We start from the raw sequence: 19,470 nt of genomic DNA on the forward strand, positions 1-19,470 counted from the left end.
ACTGCAGTTTGTTCAGAACTCCACTCACTTGTGATTCATACCAGCACTAGCTGCTGTTCTGAAGTTATCAGGCGAGACTGGGACAGAGGTGAGGTTCTGCTCGCAGACCCCCTTTTCAGAAGGTTAGCTGGCTTTGGCGCATACCTCCTCCATTAACAGGCTCCTTTTTGTGAGCAGGGATTGTGTTCCCTCAGGTCCTGAGAGGCGTGGGGGGGTGTTGTAGAGGAGGGTGAAACCAGCAGCAAGCTAGCACATGTTAGCTGATGGATGCGGCCCTCCCTCTCTTCCACTGACCAGTTAAAGCCGCTCGGCGGCTAATGAAGAGTGACAGCTCCCTGGGATTTGTCGGCTATGCTTCTCATTTCCACCACTTCTTCTCACAAGCAGTGCCTCACGCTTTTCCCCCTCACAATGAGAAAAGGGGGTTTCAGGCTAGTTCAAGGACCCCTGAGACCCTCGCATTTGGAGCAGTGTTTTAATGAGCGGTGGCGCTGAGCTTTATTGAGCCTTTCCTGAGCTCACCGATATCTGCTTTTACCCAGACTGCTTTTAGAGCTCTGTCCAGTCTGTGTATGCATCTTGCTGCTGCCGGAAGTTTCTTTGGCTAATTAAGGTGAGGCAGACTCATCCTCTGAAAAAGCAACTTTCTCTTCCGACAGATACAGACTTCTGCTGTCCTATTGTTACTGCCATGGTTGTTTTCAAAACTAATGGCTCATCCAGCAGTCTGTAGCGAGACAGTGTTATGGAAAATCAGCTTTTTTGAGCTTTACGTCATGTTGTGATGTTATTCACATATTAAAACCATACCTGGAGTGTTGCTTTGATACTTTTGCACATGTTTGAGAAATCCTTTAATCTCCCATTCATAACAGCCATTCAGCTGTGCAAAACAAATGGGTGGACCTACCGCCGCCTTCCAAGACGCAGCTCCTGCTCAGAGCTGCAGTCTCAGTGGATCTGAACGTCCACCTCACAGAGAAGCCCACCCTCTGACTTCCCCAGTTTAGTTCCTTAAGACTAGCCAACAGCAGTTAGCAAACACCTGGTGGAATTGCATACCTGCTGAGCTCATTAAATGAGCTGATTCTCAGTGACAAAGGTCCAATTTCGAGGTGTTAAAGGCATGCATGACTAGTTGAACATATTGGCCTAAATATGTAGTCTTTTTTTTTTTTTTTACTTTAAAATTGCTGTTTGTTGTATGTAAAAATTCAAATACTTAAAGCATATAATTTCTGTAATTATATCTTTCAATCATAGTCGTCGGCGTCTTTTTTTTTTTTTGATGTCATGGTTACATCGGTTCTGTACTGGAATCTACAAAGTAAACACAGGACTAACATTACCTGAGTTGTTTTTTGTCATATTGCATTTGACTGGTGTAAACTTAGACAATGCCACACTGCGCCACTGTTGGCTGTAATTTCAAAAAAGAAAATAAATAATGAAGTGAGTCTTCATCGCTTCCCACATGGAAAAAAAAAGAAGAGCGCAACTTCTGAAGAACTTACGTTTGTGCTCTCAACATTTCTCTTCAGAAGTCATTTGTACAAGCAAGATTGATGAAGGAGCCAATAGATTACCCTTGCAAGCTAAAACCAAATACAGTGCCAACAATTTTTGTCCACAGGTGCATATAACCCAGACACTGCTTAGTGAGTGAACGATGCTGGAAGAAACATCAGACAGACAATGCTGCAAGCTCTTTTAAATAACAACAAAGCTATTGCTACTGCTGCTGGTACTGAATGTGAAGCCATAGACCACTGAAGACCAGACCCTAAACAGCTGTTACCGGACCCCAGACGGGATGGGGCACAGAACACGACAACTACTTACCGGAACACGCAGTCCGACCAGAGCTACGTGTCATTCATAGTTTCATTTATGAAGCTGAAGGCAGCAGCAGCACAAACAGCTTCTGGCAAGCAGAAGAATAATCTGTTTGCCCTCCAGCTCTGGGCACATGAGTGAAATTTAAACATATATTATTGTAAATCATCCAGTTAAATAATGTCTTTAGATTTTAACATTTTTAATTAGAATGTCTTATAGTATTTATGTCCATTATGATTCATTAAAAATCCTACAATCCCCAGTAGTGGGAATCCCCAGCAGATTTGAAGTGTTAAAGAAACAAGGCAACTATAGCATTAACGCTGTTTTTGGTTATTTTTGTCCAGACTGAAGGGGTTGGAGACATGAACACCTATCTCATTCAGACTGTTTTTTTTTTTTTTTTTTCCCAGCTATGCTTCTAGATTAACCACGTCCTTAGATGTTTTAGGTAGATGCCTGACATGGTGTTGCTCCACAAATAACATCATGTGCTGTCAATTTCCTTCATCCATTTACATCTGAAACTTTTCTCCTTTCCCTGTGAGGACCCAGGCTGATGCACTTTCTTTCTTCAAAGCTGCAATGTGTAACTTAAATTAAAATATGTTTACATACTTGTTTAAACTATCACCATCTCATGACAGTATATGACAGAAAATGCATGAAAAGGTCCATCTCCTCCACCTCTTCTGTAAGCTACTATTGCCATATAAAGAAAAGCTCAACTCCCAACCAAAAACAACCAATCAGAGCCAGGAGGAGGGGGTTATCGCTGTCAGTCATTCTCATGTACTTGCTGCTAAATGTGCTAATGGAGGAGAAACAACTTACCGTTACAGGGAAACTGTTATTGGTTCCTGTGCTAACTATCTTTAGCATTCACAACAGGCTCATATCAAGAAGAAGCTTTATCATAGCAGAGAGGACAAAAGGAAAAGGGGGTTAAATAGGCATGATTGACATCACTAAGACTCCTGGCTCTGATTGGTTGTTTCTAGTTAGCACTAAGAGAAGGCATCTGTCAGAACAGTGACAGTTTCAACAAATATGTAAAAAAATATATATATTTTATAAAAGTTACATACTGCAGTTTTAAAGGGTCTCTATGAGTCCAACTACACGTTTTAGTAAACACATCTGGAAAACTGACTCTTTCTAAATGTCACATAGAGACTGAACCGGAGGTGCAGGCTCTACAAGTCTCCAGCATCACTCCAGAGAGTTTTGTGCTGGCCTGGACGGCCGAGGAGGATGCCTTTGACACGTTTGTCCTGATGCTCAGCGAGGCCGAAGACCCAGGCCAACTAAGAGAGGTGGTGCTGGGCGGCGAGGAGAGAAATGTCACTATGAGCGATCTCACAGAGGACACAGAGTACACCGTTGAGATCTTTGGGCTCATTTTGGGAAGAAGCTCCAAGTCTGTAAGAGAGGGGGTGAGAACAGGTACATGGTAACCGGGTGGAAGCAAGAAGCTCTGCTGACATACTGGAGCTCTGGAAGTCTCTCGTCAACATGTTTTTCATATGAAATGGTGTCTTGTCCTCCTAGCTTTTTCTATGATAGCATGAAATGTGTACTAATAACTGAGCGTAATACCAAGTGTTGTCTGTTTGTATACTAACCTAGTTCAGCTACTTCAGTTTTTACCTTTTATGGGCAGTCAATAAAGTTCTGGCATAATTCTAACTGAACAATTGATCAGTGCTATTATCAGAAATAGTGGAGCGCAATTACACTTGTTGGTTGCTAAGTACTAGCCCACCTTTTACGCATGACTCATAAGTTTGAGGGTTTTGATTGAAGGCGACTGGACACCTTGTGTTCAAGACAGCCAGAGACGTTGCCAGTTCTCTTCAATTAAATCTTTCAGGACTAGCTTGTCCTGGATGACTGAGAATCTACAACAGTACATACTCCATATGTTTTTTTATTGGATTGAGGCAAAGGTCCTTCTTGAAGACTCAAAACAAGTTTCAAACTGTTTTTGATACCATTGCCATGTTGGAACCCCTAAAAGTGTCAAACACCAGTATCGCTTCCCATAGTGTTTATTTAAACAACTGCTGACTAAGAAATAAGCCCTGACTCTAAGTGGAGGATGAAAAACTACCAAAAAGTTCATCCTCCTGAATATATTCACTAGGAAAACTTTATTTCCAGAAGTTAAGATTTAACCCATGTTTGAAGGAGTCAAGGTCTAGTTTTTATACTTGAGAGGATTGAATCAACTATAATTCATGGTGTTGGTGTTACTGAAGAACTACCTTTAAGTTCCTCAACTTCATCTTGTGTCAGCAGATAGATGCTGATACTTGAAGTCTGATATTCGGGCAGAATAATGATCCTTACCACATGGATCAGCGCCAGGAAACCAATGACTAACGTTTCTCTCTAACATTTCTCAGAAGAGCCTTGGTCAGATATCCAAACAGAATTATGTCAGGACTTTGTGGATCCTTATAAAACTGCTTCTCTGCAACTTAAAGAAAATTCATGCAAATATTAATCAAAACTTATGAATTTTGACCTCTGTGTATTGTGGGAAAATCTATATTAATTTCAAACGTATGCACCCAGGTGTTTTAAAAGTTCACTTGTGTTTTGCTGTATAACAAACGTTCTGAGAAAGATTACATCCTTAAAGGTCCCAATACGAAAGGGACGTTCATGCTGATTTGGAAAGTTTAGACCAAGTCTGTATTCTTTAGATCTGTTGTTAATCTGGATTATTACTACAGATCTAACTAGTTGTGTAAAGGAACACTTAGTTGCTCCTCCCATTGTGTGTTCTGTGTCCTCATCTTCCCGAATGTCATCTTTATCTACCTGGCCCCTGTGTTGTTGCCTGCTTTTCTAAAGGAGCCGATGGCGGTGACGGTTGTTGGGGGGTGATTGGTTGTCCGTGTCACATAAAAGGGTTGTCTGTCCTTGTGTCCCCTGTCCTCCCTGAGGGCAAGGCTTTACTCTTGGGTTTGCTTGGTGCATGTTTCACTTTTTGTGTGTTCCGTGAAACGAGGCCAAGTTAATCTCTTCAGGTCTGTCACGCAAGATACTGCGGCTCACCGCTAACTGCGAGGGTCTCTCTCTGTGAGTCAGGACCTCCCCAGGTCTCCTTTGTCTGTCTCTTGAACTCTCTCTTGCCCCATTTGTGTAAAATGACTTGCCTTCCTTTGGAGGATCTACACAGGCTACAATCACTGAATTTGTGTGTTGTCTCTTTCTGTTGTTTCACTTTGTTGCAAATGTGTCAATATTAACACCTCAAACATTACATTCCTCAGCCTTCGGAGTACATGTTGACTAAATCTTCTGTTTTTCTTGTCATTGCTCCCATTTGTGCGTTTCTGTCCCGTCTTTGCCAGACCTGGGCTCACCAAAGGGCATCCGCTTCTCCGGAGTGACCGACACGTCGGCCACTGTTCACTGGCTGACTCCAAGAGCTCGGGTGGACAACTACCAGGTCACCTACATGCCTGCCCATGGAGGTTAGTACCGCTGCTACATTACCCATAGCTTCACACTTAATTATTGACAAATAGCAGGTATTTAAAAAGGTATTGAGGTCTTAAAAATGCATTTTAAAAAGAATATTGTTGCAGTTTGGTAACAGCTTAGTAGTTTTTTTAAAAAATCATTAATGACTTTCTTGCCAGAGTTGAACCCACACATACACTAACATCATTGACTCAGAAAGTGGCTTGATGCTGCCCCCTGCTGACCACTTGATGTAAAACGTTGACATAAAATAAATTTTATATATATGTATATACTATGGGAAGCCATAGAGGAAAAGTGTATCTGTTCATTTTTAAAAGTCATAATTTCGGCATGTTGTTCATACATTTATAAATGTCACAGTTCAACACTAATTATTTAATTCACCAACTTTGATTTGCAAACTAAATATTTAGCTTTCAAATTATGTATTTAGTCTTCAAACTAAATATTAAGTTCAGAAATAAATATTTAATTTGGAGCTAAATATTGAGTTTGTAACTTAAAACATTTACTGGGAACTAAATAATTTGCTTCCTAAGTAAATATTAATTAAATATTTTGTTTGGAACTCTAACATTTAGAAATGTAGGAATAACATGACAAAAATATCCCTTTGAAAAATGAACACCCACATTTTTTTCTTTGAATGTCTAAATAAACCAAATTATTGCTGTTCATTTTCTACTGTGGAACTTTACAAATGGCACCTCATAATATTCATCATAAAAAACATTGTAGACACAACATCTGCATCATTTTAGTAGGATAGGAAATAATAATTCAGTTATTACAGTTTCAAATGTGGGACTCAGATGATGAACTTGATATTCTTGATATTCTTGAAGTGGAAGTGAAATGAAAACATGTAAAAATAAAACACAAATAAAAGCAAAAATTTTTTAAAAACAACAAACCATAAATCTAGATCCATGTTAGTTTGTTGGTCACTTTAAAAGACAAATCCACCTTTTTCTGCATGACTTTCATATCTAAAATGCATTAGTAAATAAAGATTTCTTTCAAATGGCTTGAACTCCCAGGTGTTGCGAAGACTCTGACGGTGGACGGCTCGCAGTCGCTCACCGTGCTGCCGAACCTGACGCCTGGGGTCACCTATGAGGTCACCATTGTTGCCGTGAAGGAACAGAGGGAGAGTGAGCCTGGATCTGACAGCGTCACCACAGGTTAGCTACATGGAGCTTCACATCAGATTCAGTGATAACAGAACTTCACTGTGTTTCATTAGACTGGGTGTTGAAAGTAATTGCTCAAGTTCTTGCCAGTCTAAAGGGACAGAATGAAACACTTTGCAGCTCGTATTTGTGACAGTGTGGATAAAAACCTCCTGGGTTTTAGTTGGATCAGACTCAGTGTTATTTTATGCTGACAGAGTGTGTGCATGGGTGTGTGCGTGTGTGTGTGTGTGTTACAGCTCTGGATAAGCCCCGTGGACTGACTGCAGTCAACATCACAGACACTGAGGCCCTGCTGCTGTGGCAACCTGCCATCGCAACTGTAGACGGTTATGTCATCACATACAGCGCAGATTCTGGTACGTACACATCCAAAACCTAACCTCTAATCCTGACTGATGGTGATCCATTCTGTCGTATTAGTGTGCCTCACTAATGATATAGTGAGGGTGATTTATCCACCCACGTTTTGAGAAATGACACCGTTTTGTCAGTGGGGTTCAGATCCAGGCCTTCATCCTAATCTCTGAGTCGTTTTCTGATCAGTTTCGCCTGTGAAACAGTTCTCCACCATGGTGGAAAATCCAAGTTGCAGTAAATTGATGTTTTGATCCCTGTTCTGACTCAGTGATCTTGGGCAGACCTATGCTGCGTTAGAAGCAACCCTATCCCTGAGTTGGTTTAAGATGCTTTACTTTGACTATGGCTTTGAGAAAAGAACTTTTAATATTCCTGTAGAAGTACCAGCTGAAGTCTTTTCATTATGGTTTAACATTATACCATAGTGTGCACCTTATTTTACATACTGCAATATGTAACTTTTGTGAGAAATATGTTTTTCTTTTTACATATTTGTTGAAGTCATCATATCGTGATAGTTTCCTTTAAGACAGATAATCTGTGAAAAGATCAATCTCCTCTTCTTTCTCTCCAAGTTACTAATGCCTTTCTTACCAAAAACAACCAATCAGAGATAGGAGGAGGGGCTTAGTGCTGTCAATCATCCTCAAGAACCCACTGCTAAAAATGCTAATGGTAGAGAAACAGCTTACCGTTAAAAGGAAAACTGTTTGTCCACCATCATGTGAGATGTCTGCAGCATATAACATTATGCTTGACGTATTTTCAATGATTATCTGTGTCATAGCGCACTATCACAATGTAGTGACAGATTCAACACATATGTAAAAAAAATCACCTGCATCCGTGTCCTTGTGCTTGGTGAAAGCCTGTCTCTCTGTGTGTCTCTCAGTGACGCCAGTGATGGAGCGTGTGTCTGGAAACGTGGTGGAGTTTGAGATGAGCTCGCTGAAGCCAGCTACGTTCTACACTGTGAAGGTCTACGCGGTGAGGGACTTGGCCAAGAGTGCAGCCACCTCAACAGAGTTCACCACAGGTCAGTGAGACGTTCAGCCTCACACGAAGAGAAAGACAGTCTGCTTCCTGTTGACCTCGGTTCATTTATATAATTCATTTTCTAGTGTCTTGCCAAAGTATTCACACCCCTTGAACTTGTCTAATATCGTCATGTTCCTAAAATAGTGTTGTAAGTCATTTAAGCCACTATTTTAGGAACGTGACAATATATTTTGTGATTTCGTAACCATAAACTTTAAAATGTTTGGTTAGTATTTGATATGATTTACCAACACAAACTATTGCATAACTGAGTAAAGAAACTTATGCATGACTTTCAAATCCAGTCCAGCCAGTTGCTTTTAGAAGTCTTCTGACTAGTAAGACGTTTCCATGTACTGGAATTAATCAGGAAATAAGTCTTTAATTTTTTTTATTTCTCTTTCTCTATATATACACACATATTTATTTATATATATACATCTGTTTCTGTATGGAGAAATGTAATGTTCCTGACCAAAAACTACCAATCAGAGCTAGAAGGAGAGGCTTAGTGCTGTCAATCAAACTCACGTACTCGCTGCTCAATGTGAAAATAGTAGGTATATATATATATATATATATATATATATATATATATATATATATATATATATATATATATATATATATATAGATATATATATATGAAGAAATGTAATGTTCTGACCAATAACTACCAATCAGAGCTAGAAGGAGAGGCTTAGTGCTGTCAATCAAACTCACGTACTCGCTGCTCAATGTGAAAAAGCTAGCTTTTCAGCTAGCAACTTGGTATGATAGCAGCGCCACACAGAAGGTGATTGACAGCACTAAGTTCCACCTCCTGGCTCTGATTGGTTGGTCTAGAGGAGGCAGATGAACTTTATTTTTCCCAGATAATCTCATCCTATTCTGTTTAAAAATAGTGACAATTTGATCAAATATGTAAAAACATTTTTTTGCATAGGAGTCACACCCTGAAGCTTTAACATCTGTAAATAACATGAGGCTGTAACATAATGACACTGAGCTGATGGTAGAGTCTGCAGCATCCTAACACCAACAGGTGGGTCTGGCTCCCTGTTTGTCTCCAGATGTGGACGCCCCTCAGGACCTGGCAGCCACCAACATCCAGACAGAGAGCGCCATGCTCACCTGGAAACCTCCTCGGGCCGACATCAGCGGCTACCTCCTCCACTTCGAGTCTGCTGTCGGCACCATCCACGTGAGTTCACAGCAGAACTCCACGCAAGTTGGCGTGTTCAGGTGACGTACGGCAATCTGTGAGGGGAATCGAGTGTACGAGCGTTCTCTCTTCCCTCAGGAGGTGGTCCTGAGCCCCACCGCTGTGTCGTACAACATGGCTGACCTCAGCGCATCGACAGAATATTCAGTCAAACTGGAAGCTCTCGCTGGTCCCAAGAGGAGCCAAGTCATCTCTACTGTCTTCACCACTAGTGAGTACAGCCCTCTGTGTGTCGAAGCAAGTACACACATATGTACATATAAAACTAAGAAACACAGTTTAAAAAGTAAGAATATTTAATTTGAAAGTTAAATATTTAGTCTCCAAACTAAATATTTAGTTTTGAAAACTAAATACTTAGATTGTGAATATTTAGTTTGGAACTCTGACATTTCTGAATAGTACGGTAAAAACATGACTTTGAAAAATGAACACCCACATTTGTTTCTCCATAACAGGCAAAGTAATGCAAATTATTGCTGTTAATTTTTCACTCCATATATAAGGAATGAAATTGTCGTGTGTTTAATGTCGTGAAGCAGTCTTGCTGTGGACGGAGGTTTTTGTTACTAGATGTCCTGCTTGATGTAGATTGAAACACAAAGACCTTAATGGCCGCCGCATTAGTATGTGATGTGTGTCTATGTAGCCGGCGTGCTGTACAGACACCCCAGAGACTGCTCACAGGCCCTGTTGAACGGCGACGCCTCATCAGGCATGCACACCATCTACCTGGGTGGAGACGAGAACCAACCGCTGCAGGTCTACTGCGACATGAGCACCGACGGAGGCGGATGGATCGTAAGTTTATCATTATTCTGGACGCGTAATGTTCTCCTATAAAATAGTGATGTTTAAAAGTCTTGAGTCGTCTATATCACAAGTGAAAAATGGAAGAACTAAAAAATGAACAAATTGAGTCCTATTTTATCTATGGAGTTTAGACATTGCTTAGAGTACCTCCATATGAAATAAAATATTCACTGAATGAATCAAAAGAAGTTGATCTGAATCTTCATATGTGGAGACGGAGCATCTGCATAATGTAGCATAAGATTAAGTGACCTAATCATTGGGTCACTTCTGTTTTATTTGAGTAGCACTTGTGTAGAACATGTACAAAATATGGAATCTCTATGTTGCAATGCTCAGACCCAGATTTTCTTTGACATGCCCAAGTATTAAAGGCACTATAAATACCTAATAATGTGGTAGAGGTATATTCCAGTGCCTACATAGAAATTCATTTTAAGAAGTGGATTCTGCAGTCAAAGGAGACATTTCTTTATAACTTTGTTTTTGTCGATATTTTTAGAGTACATTCAAGAAAAAAAGGTCAAACAATACATAGAAATTATGAGAGACAGAAAATACAGAACAACAACCGAAAACAAAAACTGCACACTAGGGGGAGACTCTTGATTAAATAACACAGAACACAAAGGGACCCTTTATATCCAAAATCATTCCTGTATTGTTGATGTGACATTTGTCCATTTTTCCCATTTGTCCTGGCATTGCTCTTCCTGTGTCCTCAGTCTGTGTGTTAAAATCTCCATCTCAAATAATGAGTTCACAATCTGTATCCATTCCTTTGTGGTAGGAGGATCAGATTGGCACCACTTCCTGGTTATTAGCTTTTTGGCCAAGATTTAAAACCAGACTGGTCTTAGGTAGGCTATTATGTAACCCAATATTGTTACAATCTCTTTGTGTATTTTGTCCCAGAACTGTTTAATCCTGGGACAAAGCCAGAAAATATGTGTGTGGTTAACATTAAATGCTCCACAATTTCTCCAAGATGGTTGAACTCTAGATTTGGATTTACTGGTAATTTTGGGTGTTACACAAAATCTAATTATATTCTTCCAACAGTGTTCTCTCCAAATTCTGGAAGAGGATGTTGTAGTTTGGGTCTTCCAGATATTCAGCCAGGCGTCTTCTGTTAGCATCATTCCCAATTCCCTTTCCCATCTTGTTTAAAAAGAGACATTTCAAAAATCTCCCATTTTTTTTGGTGAATAAGTCCTGAAGTCGCCCAGCCCAGGTTCTACTGTTTCTTGTAAAGACAAAAGCAGCATTTTAAAATGAACCAGAATCCAGCATAAAACTTCAGAGAGGAAAAAAACAAAAAACAAACAGCAAACGCAACAGCATTAACACACAGCTTCATATCAGTGCTGGGTTTGGTGACTTTGGCTGAAAGGACACTCAGTTCAGAGAAAGCTATTACTCAGAAAGAAAAAAAGAAAAGCATACAAAAATCCAGTTTTCAAAAATGCTCAGAGACAAAGGCCTGTCTTGTAATTTGATGAAATTGAAACAAAATTTTGTCGTAGTAACCATCATTATATTTGAAGGAATAGAAGGAAACATGCCAGCCTTCCCAACTGTGATACATGGTGGTGGCAGCGTCATGTTGTGTGGGTGTTTTCTAGTAGAATAGACAGAATGAAAGCTGCAATTACAAAACAGTCTCTCATTAGCAAAGAACATTATGAGGAAATATTGAAGGCCAAAATAGTCACATAATGAAAGAAAAGAAGGAAATACAAATTTGTTGGATTGGTCGTCACACATACCTGATCGCGCAGAAAAACTGATCAAAATACCAACATCTTAGAGAGCTATGCTTGTCTCTGCTGTTGCTTAGAAACCATAGATATTAGAACAAGTATGTCTGAAAGGTTGCTCAACCTTTATGGTTTGTTCTGCAGGTTTTCCTGCGACGTCAGAGTGGCAGACTGGAGTTCTTCCGCAACTGGAAGAATTACACGGCTGGTTTTGGTGACATGAACGATGAGTTCTGGCTTGGTAAGTTCTTGCAAACCAATAGTAAATTAATCACATTTCCTAGAGATGTGGGCTGAATCATGTAATCATCTCTGTTCAAGAAGGCTGATGTCAATTAAAAATAGAGTTCCTTACTGTTGATGTGTTGTCAAGGCATAATAATAAAGTGTGTGTTTTACTTTCATATAATTACAATATTTTTTAGCTTTAGTGTAAAACAATGTATTTTACTAGTGATTGTGGACTTTCATTGTTAAGAAGAAAAGTGATGATAAATCAACAGAATTACACTGTTAGACTTTTTATTGTAATTTTACAGTAACTTACTGGCAACACTGCCAGTAAGTTACTGTAGAATGGTAATTACAGTAACTTACTGGCAACAGTGTTGCCAGTAAGTTGCCAGCAAAATACTGTAATTACCATTCTACAGTACCTTACTGGCAACAGTGTTGCCAGTAAGTTACTGTAATCACCATTCTACAGTAACTTACTGGCGACTTACTGGCAACAGTGTTGCCAGTAAGTTACTGTAATCACCATTCTACGGTAACTTGCTGGCAACTTACTGGCAACAGTGTTGCCAGTAAGTTACTGTGATCACCATTCTACAGTACCTTTACTGTCATGATATTTCACAGTTAATTTTTACTGTGAGTGTGATTTACAGTTATAACTGCTTTACTGTAAATGTAGTTTATAGCATAAAACTGTAAATGTATTTTATAGTAAAGCTGGTCTACTGTAAACTTGTTTCACAACATAATGTCAGTTTTACTGTAAATTAAAGTTTACATTTTTTAATACAAGAATATTTTACCATAAACCGAAAAGTTTCACAAAAGAAATTTTAGTCCAAGTACTGTGAATAAAAACAGGTATTTATTTTCAGCAGATTTGTTGAAATAAAATCCATTTATATATTCACAATGTCATAAAGAACAATGTCACAATATAATATAATGTGCTATAAAACAACAAAACCATAGAACACACTACAGGTCATGTCAATATTTTTATGGCACATGTATGTAACATGAACATGTGTGCATCAAGTACCAGCCATAAACTATTAAAGACTGACTTTTAAAAAATATATAGAATATACTTCATTTAAAAAACCAGCAGAGGCTGCATTGTCAGAAAGCAGTTAACAGTAGCTTAAATGTGCTCTGTTACACAATACATCACAATAACAGTGCAAGTGCGATAATGTACTATATGGTAGGCATTCATATCAATAAATATTGTTATATCAGATGCATTTCCTACATTAGAAGAACTTTTATTCCATTTGTCAAACAAAATCAGTGAGATCCATCTTGTGGAAGCTGAACTGTAAAGAATAAGACAGAAAATGTGGGAGGTCATGAGATGGTCAGGAAGTTATCTACATTTTCAAATCGACAGGAAGGCTGACAAATTAAGCTGAAGTGACAATGTCCAAATGCATAAAACCATTGGCATAAAGCAGCATTAAGTTGATAATTTGTTTAAAAAAAAAAAATCAATTACACTGAAGTGATAATAGAAGCTGCATAAAGAATGTGCAGGACTGGCTTCACTTCAGGTTTTTGGATTGTTTATGGCAAAAGCAGTCAGTCAGTCTTCACTAATTCAAGCGATTTGTACTGTATTGAGACCCTGCAAATGTCCCCAAGGAGACGATGAAATACAACATGTCATAACAATCTTTTTAGTCATTTTGTTGGTGCTGATGGATTACTGCAAAGGTGTGCCTAATAAACTGAAAACTGCATAGTATAAAAAAAAACACCTCAATTAAACGACTACACACTTAAACATTTCTGTGATTTAGTAAGAGATGCAGCGACATCCACTTTTTACCACGGACACAGAAAAGATGCAGGCTACTCTAAAGGGCTATTGTGTAGGAATCACATGCCATTTATAAATAATCATTAAAATCATATTAAAAAGGCTAAAGTAAAGTCAGAACATGCAAGATAGGAAGAAAAGACAATAAAATAATAAACATTTGGTAAAATGCTTACCTAGTTGGAAGTCCTCCATTCAAATTCAGCGAGTCATTTGAGGAAGGTGGTGATCCGGGAGTTGACACTGACTACTTTCCTCTTGACTTCCCATCTTGCGGCTTGTACTGACTTTGGCTGTGCATTTGGTATCAACATCTGGATTGATCCTCACAAAGAATCTTTTAACAGAAATAAAATATATTAATTGTATTTTTTAAAATGAAGACATACAATACAGCAATCAGCTATGGTTCTTCATCATCAGTCAAACTGTCATTAAATTTTATTCATAAATGGCTTGGTGTAGAGTACTTACAGTTGTATCATCTCCAGCGTGGTGGATGCTGACTCCTGATACTCCAGATTGAAGTCATAATATGACCCAAAAAAGACAGCAAGGACGCTGGCAAAGTCATGTAGTTGCTCAGGCTTGAAAAATACCTTCTCCTCCATACTGACCATCCACCGGGTTGCAGACATCAAGCTATTTCCTAAAATAGACAAACCCTTGTCAAGCTAATGCTAGTGAGTAAAAGTACAGACTACCATAACTATTACATACATTGCTACAAAAAAATTATAGTGATAGAAAATATTCCTCTTACCAAGCATGATTACCCTTGGTGTAGTAGGTAAGGTCATTTCCATCTCAACAGACATCTTGGTGGAAGATACCTTTGAAACATAAAAGGAAAACTCTTAAATATGAATTACTGGTAGTAATTTATATTTAAAGGGCCAGTTCACCCAGATTACAACAGGTTTTTGAGAACCTCACCCCAGAGACTAGACTAGACTTTACCCCTACATCCTGCTACCACTCTGAAACAACGGATGTGAATGACAGTTTGTGAGGCTAAATGAATTTTTTAAAGCATTACATTCCACAAATACAGTATCTGAATGGCTAAGTACAATATGGGTTAACAAAATGTTTGTAATTTGGGTGAATTGATCCCTTTAACAAATTAATTGAACAATTCTGATTTAAGATGTGTGTTTTAAGTTAAGAGTCGATATGAAATTACATCAACCAAGATGAAGATTGAGTCCTCTTTTCTTCTAAATGTTTTATTTTTCTCTGACGGAAGTAGGACATTGCTCTATTCCAGAAACCGATAATTAGCTGTGTGTTGATGTTTCTTCACATGAGTACAAAATTCTCTAAATTCTGAAGTACAAATGCTGCAGAATTTACACCTGTACATAGTTGCACCTGTTAGTACTGACTTAACTTTAAATTTGCAGAGCATGGTTTAAACAGGTGAACAGTCCTTATATGGAACCAGGGTTGGAAATTAACTTTTTGTCCACCTGCTGAACCAACTCAAAAATAACAGAAACCACTTGAATGTTTTCCACCTTTGTCCTCATTTACAGACTCTTATACACTATGTTGGAGATGTAATGATACTTTAGCAGGCTAACTAGCTGTAGCAAGCTCAAAGTTATAGATTAGGTTAGCTGCTCCTCTACATTTCCAGATTATTTTGTGGCTTCAAATATGTTTGAAGAGCTGTCTTTTACCTGTTGTCTTGTCTTTTCAAGAGTTGAAACTATGTTAGCACTCAGCAGGACAGAACTGCACAGCCACTTGGAGGAAAAAGCGTGGGAGTTAAAAAAAGTCATCTGACCAAAAGAAGATAAAGAACAACGTTAGAATTCATCCTTGTTGACCGAGCTAATCTGCACTCTTAACATTTGCAAGGTCATGGTTTAAACAAATGAACAGTTAGATGTATTTTTTAAAAAAGGGGGGGATCAATTATCAGTTAACGTTATATTGTTCGACAAAGGATGTAACAACAATGCTAACAGACACTCAGCACTGAGCTTATCTCAACCCAAAGCTAGTCGCTCGAGGAAGATTTAGCGGCAAAAGCCAAGCTAAAACCTTCGGTAAAATTAGCACCTTAGCTAACGTTAATTCCGAACCAGCTCAAAAAATAACACCATCATATTTTTCTATCTTTCACCTCATGCTAAGTTATAGCATTATAGCATGATGCTATAAGTTACGTTAGCTCCATCTAAAATATACATTGGCTTCAAACAGTTTTCTAAGTGTTTTTTTTTACCTGTCTTGCGAAGAGCTGAAGCAGTGTGAGCCCACAGCGACAGAGCTGCACTTGCACTTGGACGGAAAAAGCTTCGGAGTTTAAAACAAACGTCATCAGAAAAACGTTGGAAGCGAAGCCACCCTTGATGACGTAGCTAGATAAACTGCATATTAATGTTAGCTAGGATGTGAAAAAAACAAAAATACATGCTCTCTTTCTGCCTTAAAATATGTTAACCACTAAAGGAGTAAAAATACAGAAACAGAGAACCACGATGAAACATCTATGATGACCGTTGGAAATCAAATAGAATTCATACATGGCCAGCGCAAAGACATTATTAGTACAGTACCACTACTGTAATGTGTAAACAGTAAATTACAACTTCAAAACATACAGTAAGTTACTGTAATACTACTGTATACCCATAATGCAATGCAAATTACAGTAACTAATTGTAAAGATGTTTTATGTTAGTTTACTGGGCATTTTGCGGTATTTAGCTGTAAAAAATACAGTAAAGGCTAACAGTGCAAGATATTATAAATACAGTACCACTACTGCAATGTGTAAACAGTAAATTACTGCAACTTCAAAACATACAGTAAGTTACTGTAATACTATGTCCTTTACCCATAATGCAATGCAAATTACAGTAACTAATTGTAAAGATGTTTTATGTTAGTTTTACTGGGCATTTTGCGGTATTTAGCTGTAGAAAATACAGCAAAGGCTAACAGTGTATGGTTTTATGTCCCATAAACAGACGTCACAGATCCCAAAGATACATCTGAGGTTTTTTAGAATGTTGATGGGGAAGCAAGATTCTAAAGTTGCATTGTGTCTTCATGGATCTAGAAAAAGCAGACGACTGGATATCAAGAAAAGAATAATGTTTCTGAATGTTGATGTCAGAAGTGATATGTAAGACTGGTGGAGGACAAAAGAACAGTGAGGCTAAGGAGAGGTGAGTGCTAGGACACACATGGGTTGATTCTAAGAGGCAGGTTTACCTCAGGGCTCAACTCAGACCTTACTCTACCTGTTGGCTGTGGTGACAGCCAAGTTCCGTTATGATGCTGTGATGTGTGATGAGAGGTGGTACGTTGCTGAAGAGAGCCTCTGGAGAGGAGACAAAAAGGAGGAGAAAATCCATCCATCCATCCATGTGATGCTGTTAGAGCTCTGGTGGAGCCAGCTGCACATTGTCTGAAAAAACAACAAAAACAAACCATCATCGTCCTACTACTTCTGTTCCTTCCTTCATCTTTTCCACCAGCAGTAACATCTGGCTGTTCATAACGTGACTCCTGTGATCTGGAATTCTGTGGTTAATGGAAACGCAGCTGGTGAGGCTATAAGAAGCTGAGGCACTAAAGGTGGATGAGTTTAAGTACCTGAGTCAACTAATTAAAGCGACATGCCGATTATAAGATGGAGGTAGAACAAGTAATCAGTCGCAAAGGGTAAGCTGTGAGGGAGAATGTCAGTAGAAGCTGTTCTGATGTAAGGTTTGGAGAAGAAGACACTAACACCAAGACTGGAGGTGATACTCAAGATGAGAGTCACTGAAATGAGGACATGAGAAATGACAGCTGAGCAATTTGGAGACAGAGTTAGTGATTTTCAGACTGAGTCAGTTTGGGGAGACGGGATGTTGGCTGTGGTGAACATCTTGGACAACAAGGCCGAATGTGCTGCAGCAGCAAACCAGGACAGAGGAGGATTGTGGTTGCAGGAACAGATGATGCTGAAGGTAGAGTGAGCTTAAAGGGAGGAGCTTAAAGAAGATGGGACCCAGCATCATCAGTATGGTTCCCACAGTGACTGACTCTGGTAAGATGCTCTTCCCTCCCTCAGGTCTGTCCAACCTGCATAAGATCACGTCTGGAGGCCAGTACGAGCTGCGGGTCGACCTGAGAGACAAGGGAGAGATGGCCTTCGCTCAGTACGACAAGTTCTCCGTCTCAGAACCTCGGACCCGCTACAAAGTCCATGTGGGAGGATACAGTGGCAATGCAGGTAGGACTCCTGGCTTTCAACTGCACTTTCCATTTATTCTGACGTCTCTACATCACTTATGAAGTCCAGGTAGTCAGATTCTCTTTAAAAACAGACATGAATTTTTGGGCCAACCACCATCTAGTCCCATTTATGAGTAATTTTTTGACAACTCTACACTGAAGTATTTTTAATAGGAAGTTAATCCACATTTGATGCTCCAGTTAACAAACTTATTTACAGCAGCAGGATTTAGCACTGTTAATATGACATGGCAGGTACACAGCTTCACCCCGCAACTTATCAGCATCTCCTGCTGCAGGTCCTTTTCAGTTCATATTCTGTTCAAACTTTGCTTCCTGCTATATTCATAGGAACACTGGGCCTTTTTTTTTTATCTTTGTGTGCTTTTTCCTTGTTTGTGCAAGGCAATGGTTTCTTCTCTAAAATTTTTGAACAAGTCTTTCAGTTTAGCCAAATTGCCAGCCTGCATTTAAGCGTTACCGTCAACAGCTGAGGTCTCTCTGGTGGATCTGGTTGTAATTGATTAAAAATTGAGTTTTCGCCAGTCAGTCTAGTTTGTAGTGAGGGATCAATAACAATGCTCTAGGCTACACGTTAGAGAGGACTTATAGGGCCCAGGCTCGAGCCCTGGAGCCCACTTCTGTTTTATATCAGTTAATTATTTCTTTTCTTATAATTACTTCTAATGGTTCCAGGTCATGAGAGCCCAAACTTCAGTTAGGAAGAAACAATCAGAAAAGTCTCAAAATCTGAGCAGGAATCCAGGCGGCAAAATGTTGGGGGTCACAGGTCAAAGTCAAATTGTTGGAATGAATCAACAAACAGCAGAGTGGTTGTGAATGAAAGGTTGTCTACTGAATCAGAGACAAACTCAGGCTACAAAGGAATGCAGTCTGACGGATTAAACAAAGCAGCAGCTTTCTACTTAAGATTAAAGACACCGAGGCATCAGCAGTCTACTTTTTATGTTCTCTGAGATGCTTCTAAAAACACCTGAGGTCCTCTCACTTTGTTTGACTCTTTGTTTTAAACTTTATCACCACTTTTTAACCATATCTTTGTCACCATGCTGTGTTCTGTCCCGACTGTCTGCTCATCAGGCTTCAGGCTACCTTATGCTGTATTTATTTGCCACTGATTAAATTGAAAAGATTTTTTGTAAAGTTCTTCAAGAGCACATTTGCTGTGAAATAGATTTAAACTATCTGATTTGAACTGTATAATTTAATGGGATTAAATCATTTCTCCTAAAACATCATTCTGTTAACATTATACTGACAATAGCAAAGTGCTTACTGCCACACACAGTACGCACTTAACAGATAAGATTACTGATCAACAAAGCAGACACCTTCATCTCTTGTTATTTTGGCTTCAGTACTTAAGGAACACTGGTTAAGTCCTCAGAACAGCTGATGAGACGTCAAGTTATCATGTCA

The 19,470-nt window shown here is 39.1% G+C and overlaps 1 protein-coding gene across 3 annotated transcripts in view; it reads left to right on the plus strand.

Annotated features, from left to right (window-relative positions):
• The window catches only part of tncb (tenascin Cb), a 67,838-nt gene that overhangs the window by 45,696 nt on the left and 2,672 nt on the right, over positions 1 to 19,470 (plus strand). For 2 of the 3 annotated variants that reach the window (XM_044110686.1, XM_044110687.1), the window contains 9 exons: positions 5,205 to 5,327; positions 6,381 to 6,524; positions 6,773 to 6,892; positions 7,786 to 7,929; positions 9,005 to 9,135; positions 9,235 to 9,367; positions 9,806 to 9,957; positions 11,874 to 11,970; positions 17,867 to 18,028. In XM_044110686.1, coding sequence (XP_043966621.1) covers positions 5,205 to 5,327; positions 6,381 to 6,524; positions 6,773 to 6,892; positions 7,786 to 7,929; positions 9,005 to 9,135; positions 9,235 to 9,367; positions 9,806 to 9,957; positions 11,874 to 11,970; positions 17,867 to 18,028 — 1,206 coding nt within the window. Of the gene's footprint in view, positions 1 to 3,012; positions 3,286 to 5,204; positions 5,328 to 6,380; positions 6,525 to 6,772; positions 6,893 to 7,785; positions 7,930 to 9,004; positions 9,136 to 9,234; positions 9,368 to 9,805; positions 9,958 to 11,873; positions 11,971 to 17,866; positions 18,029 to 19,470 lie in introns of all 3 variants that reach the window. The other variant, XM_044110688.1, reaches the window with a different exon arrangement.

Source organism: Gambusia affinis, linkage group LG03 (genome assembly GCF_019740435.1).
Source record: "Gambusia affinis linkage group LG03, SWU_Gaff_1.0, whole genome shotgun sequence".
NCBI classification, from domain to species: Eukaryota; Metazoa; Chordata; class Actinopteri; order Cyprinodontiformes; family Poeciliidae; genus Gambusia; species Gambusia affinis.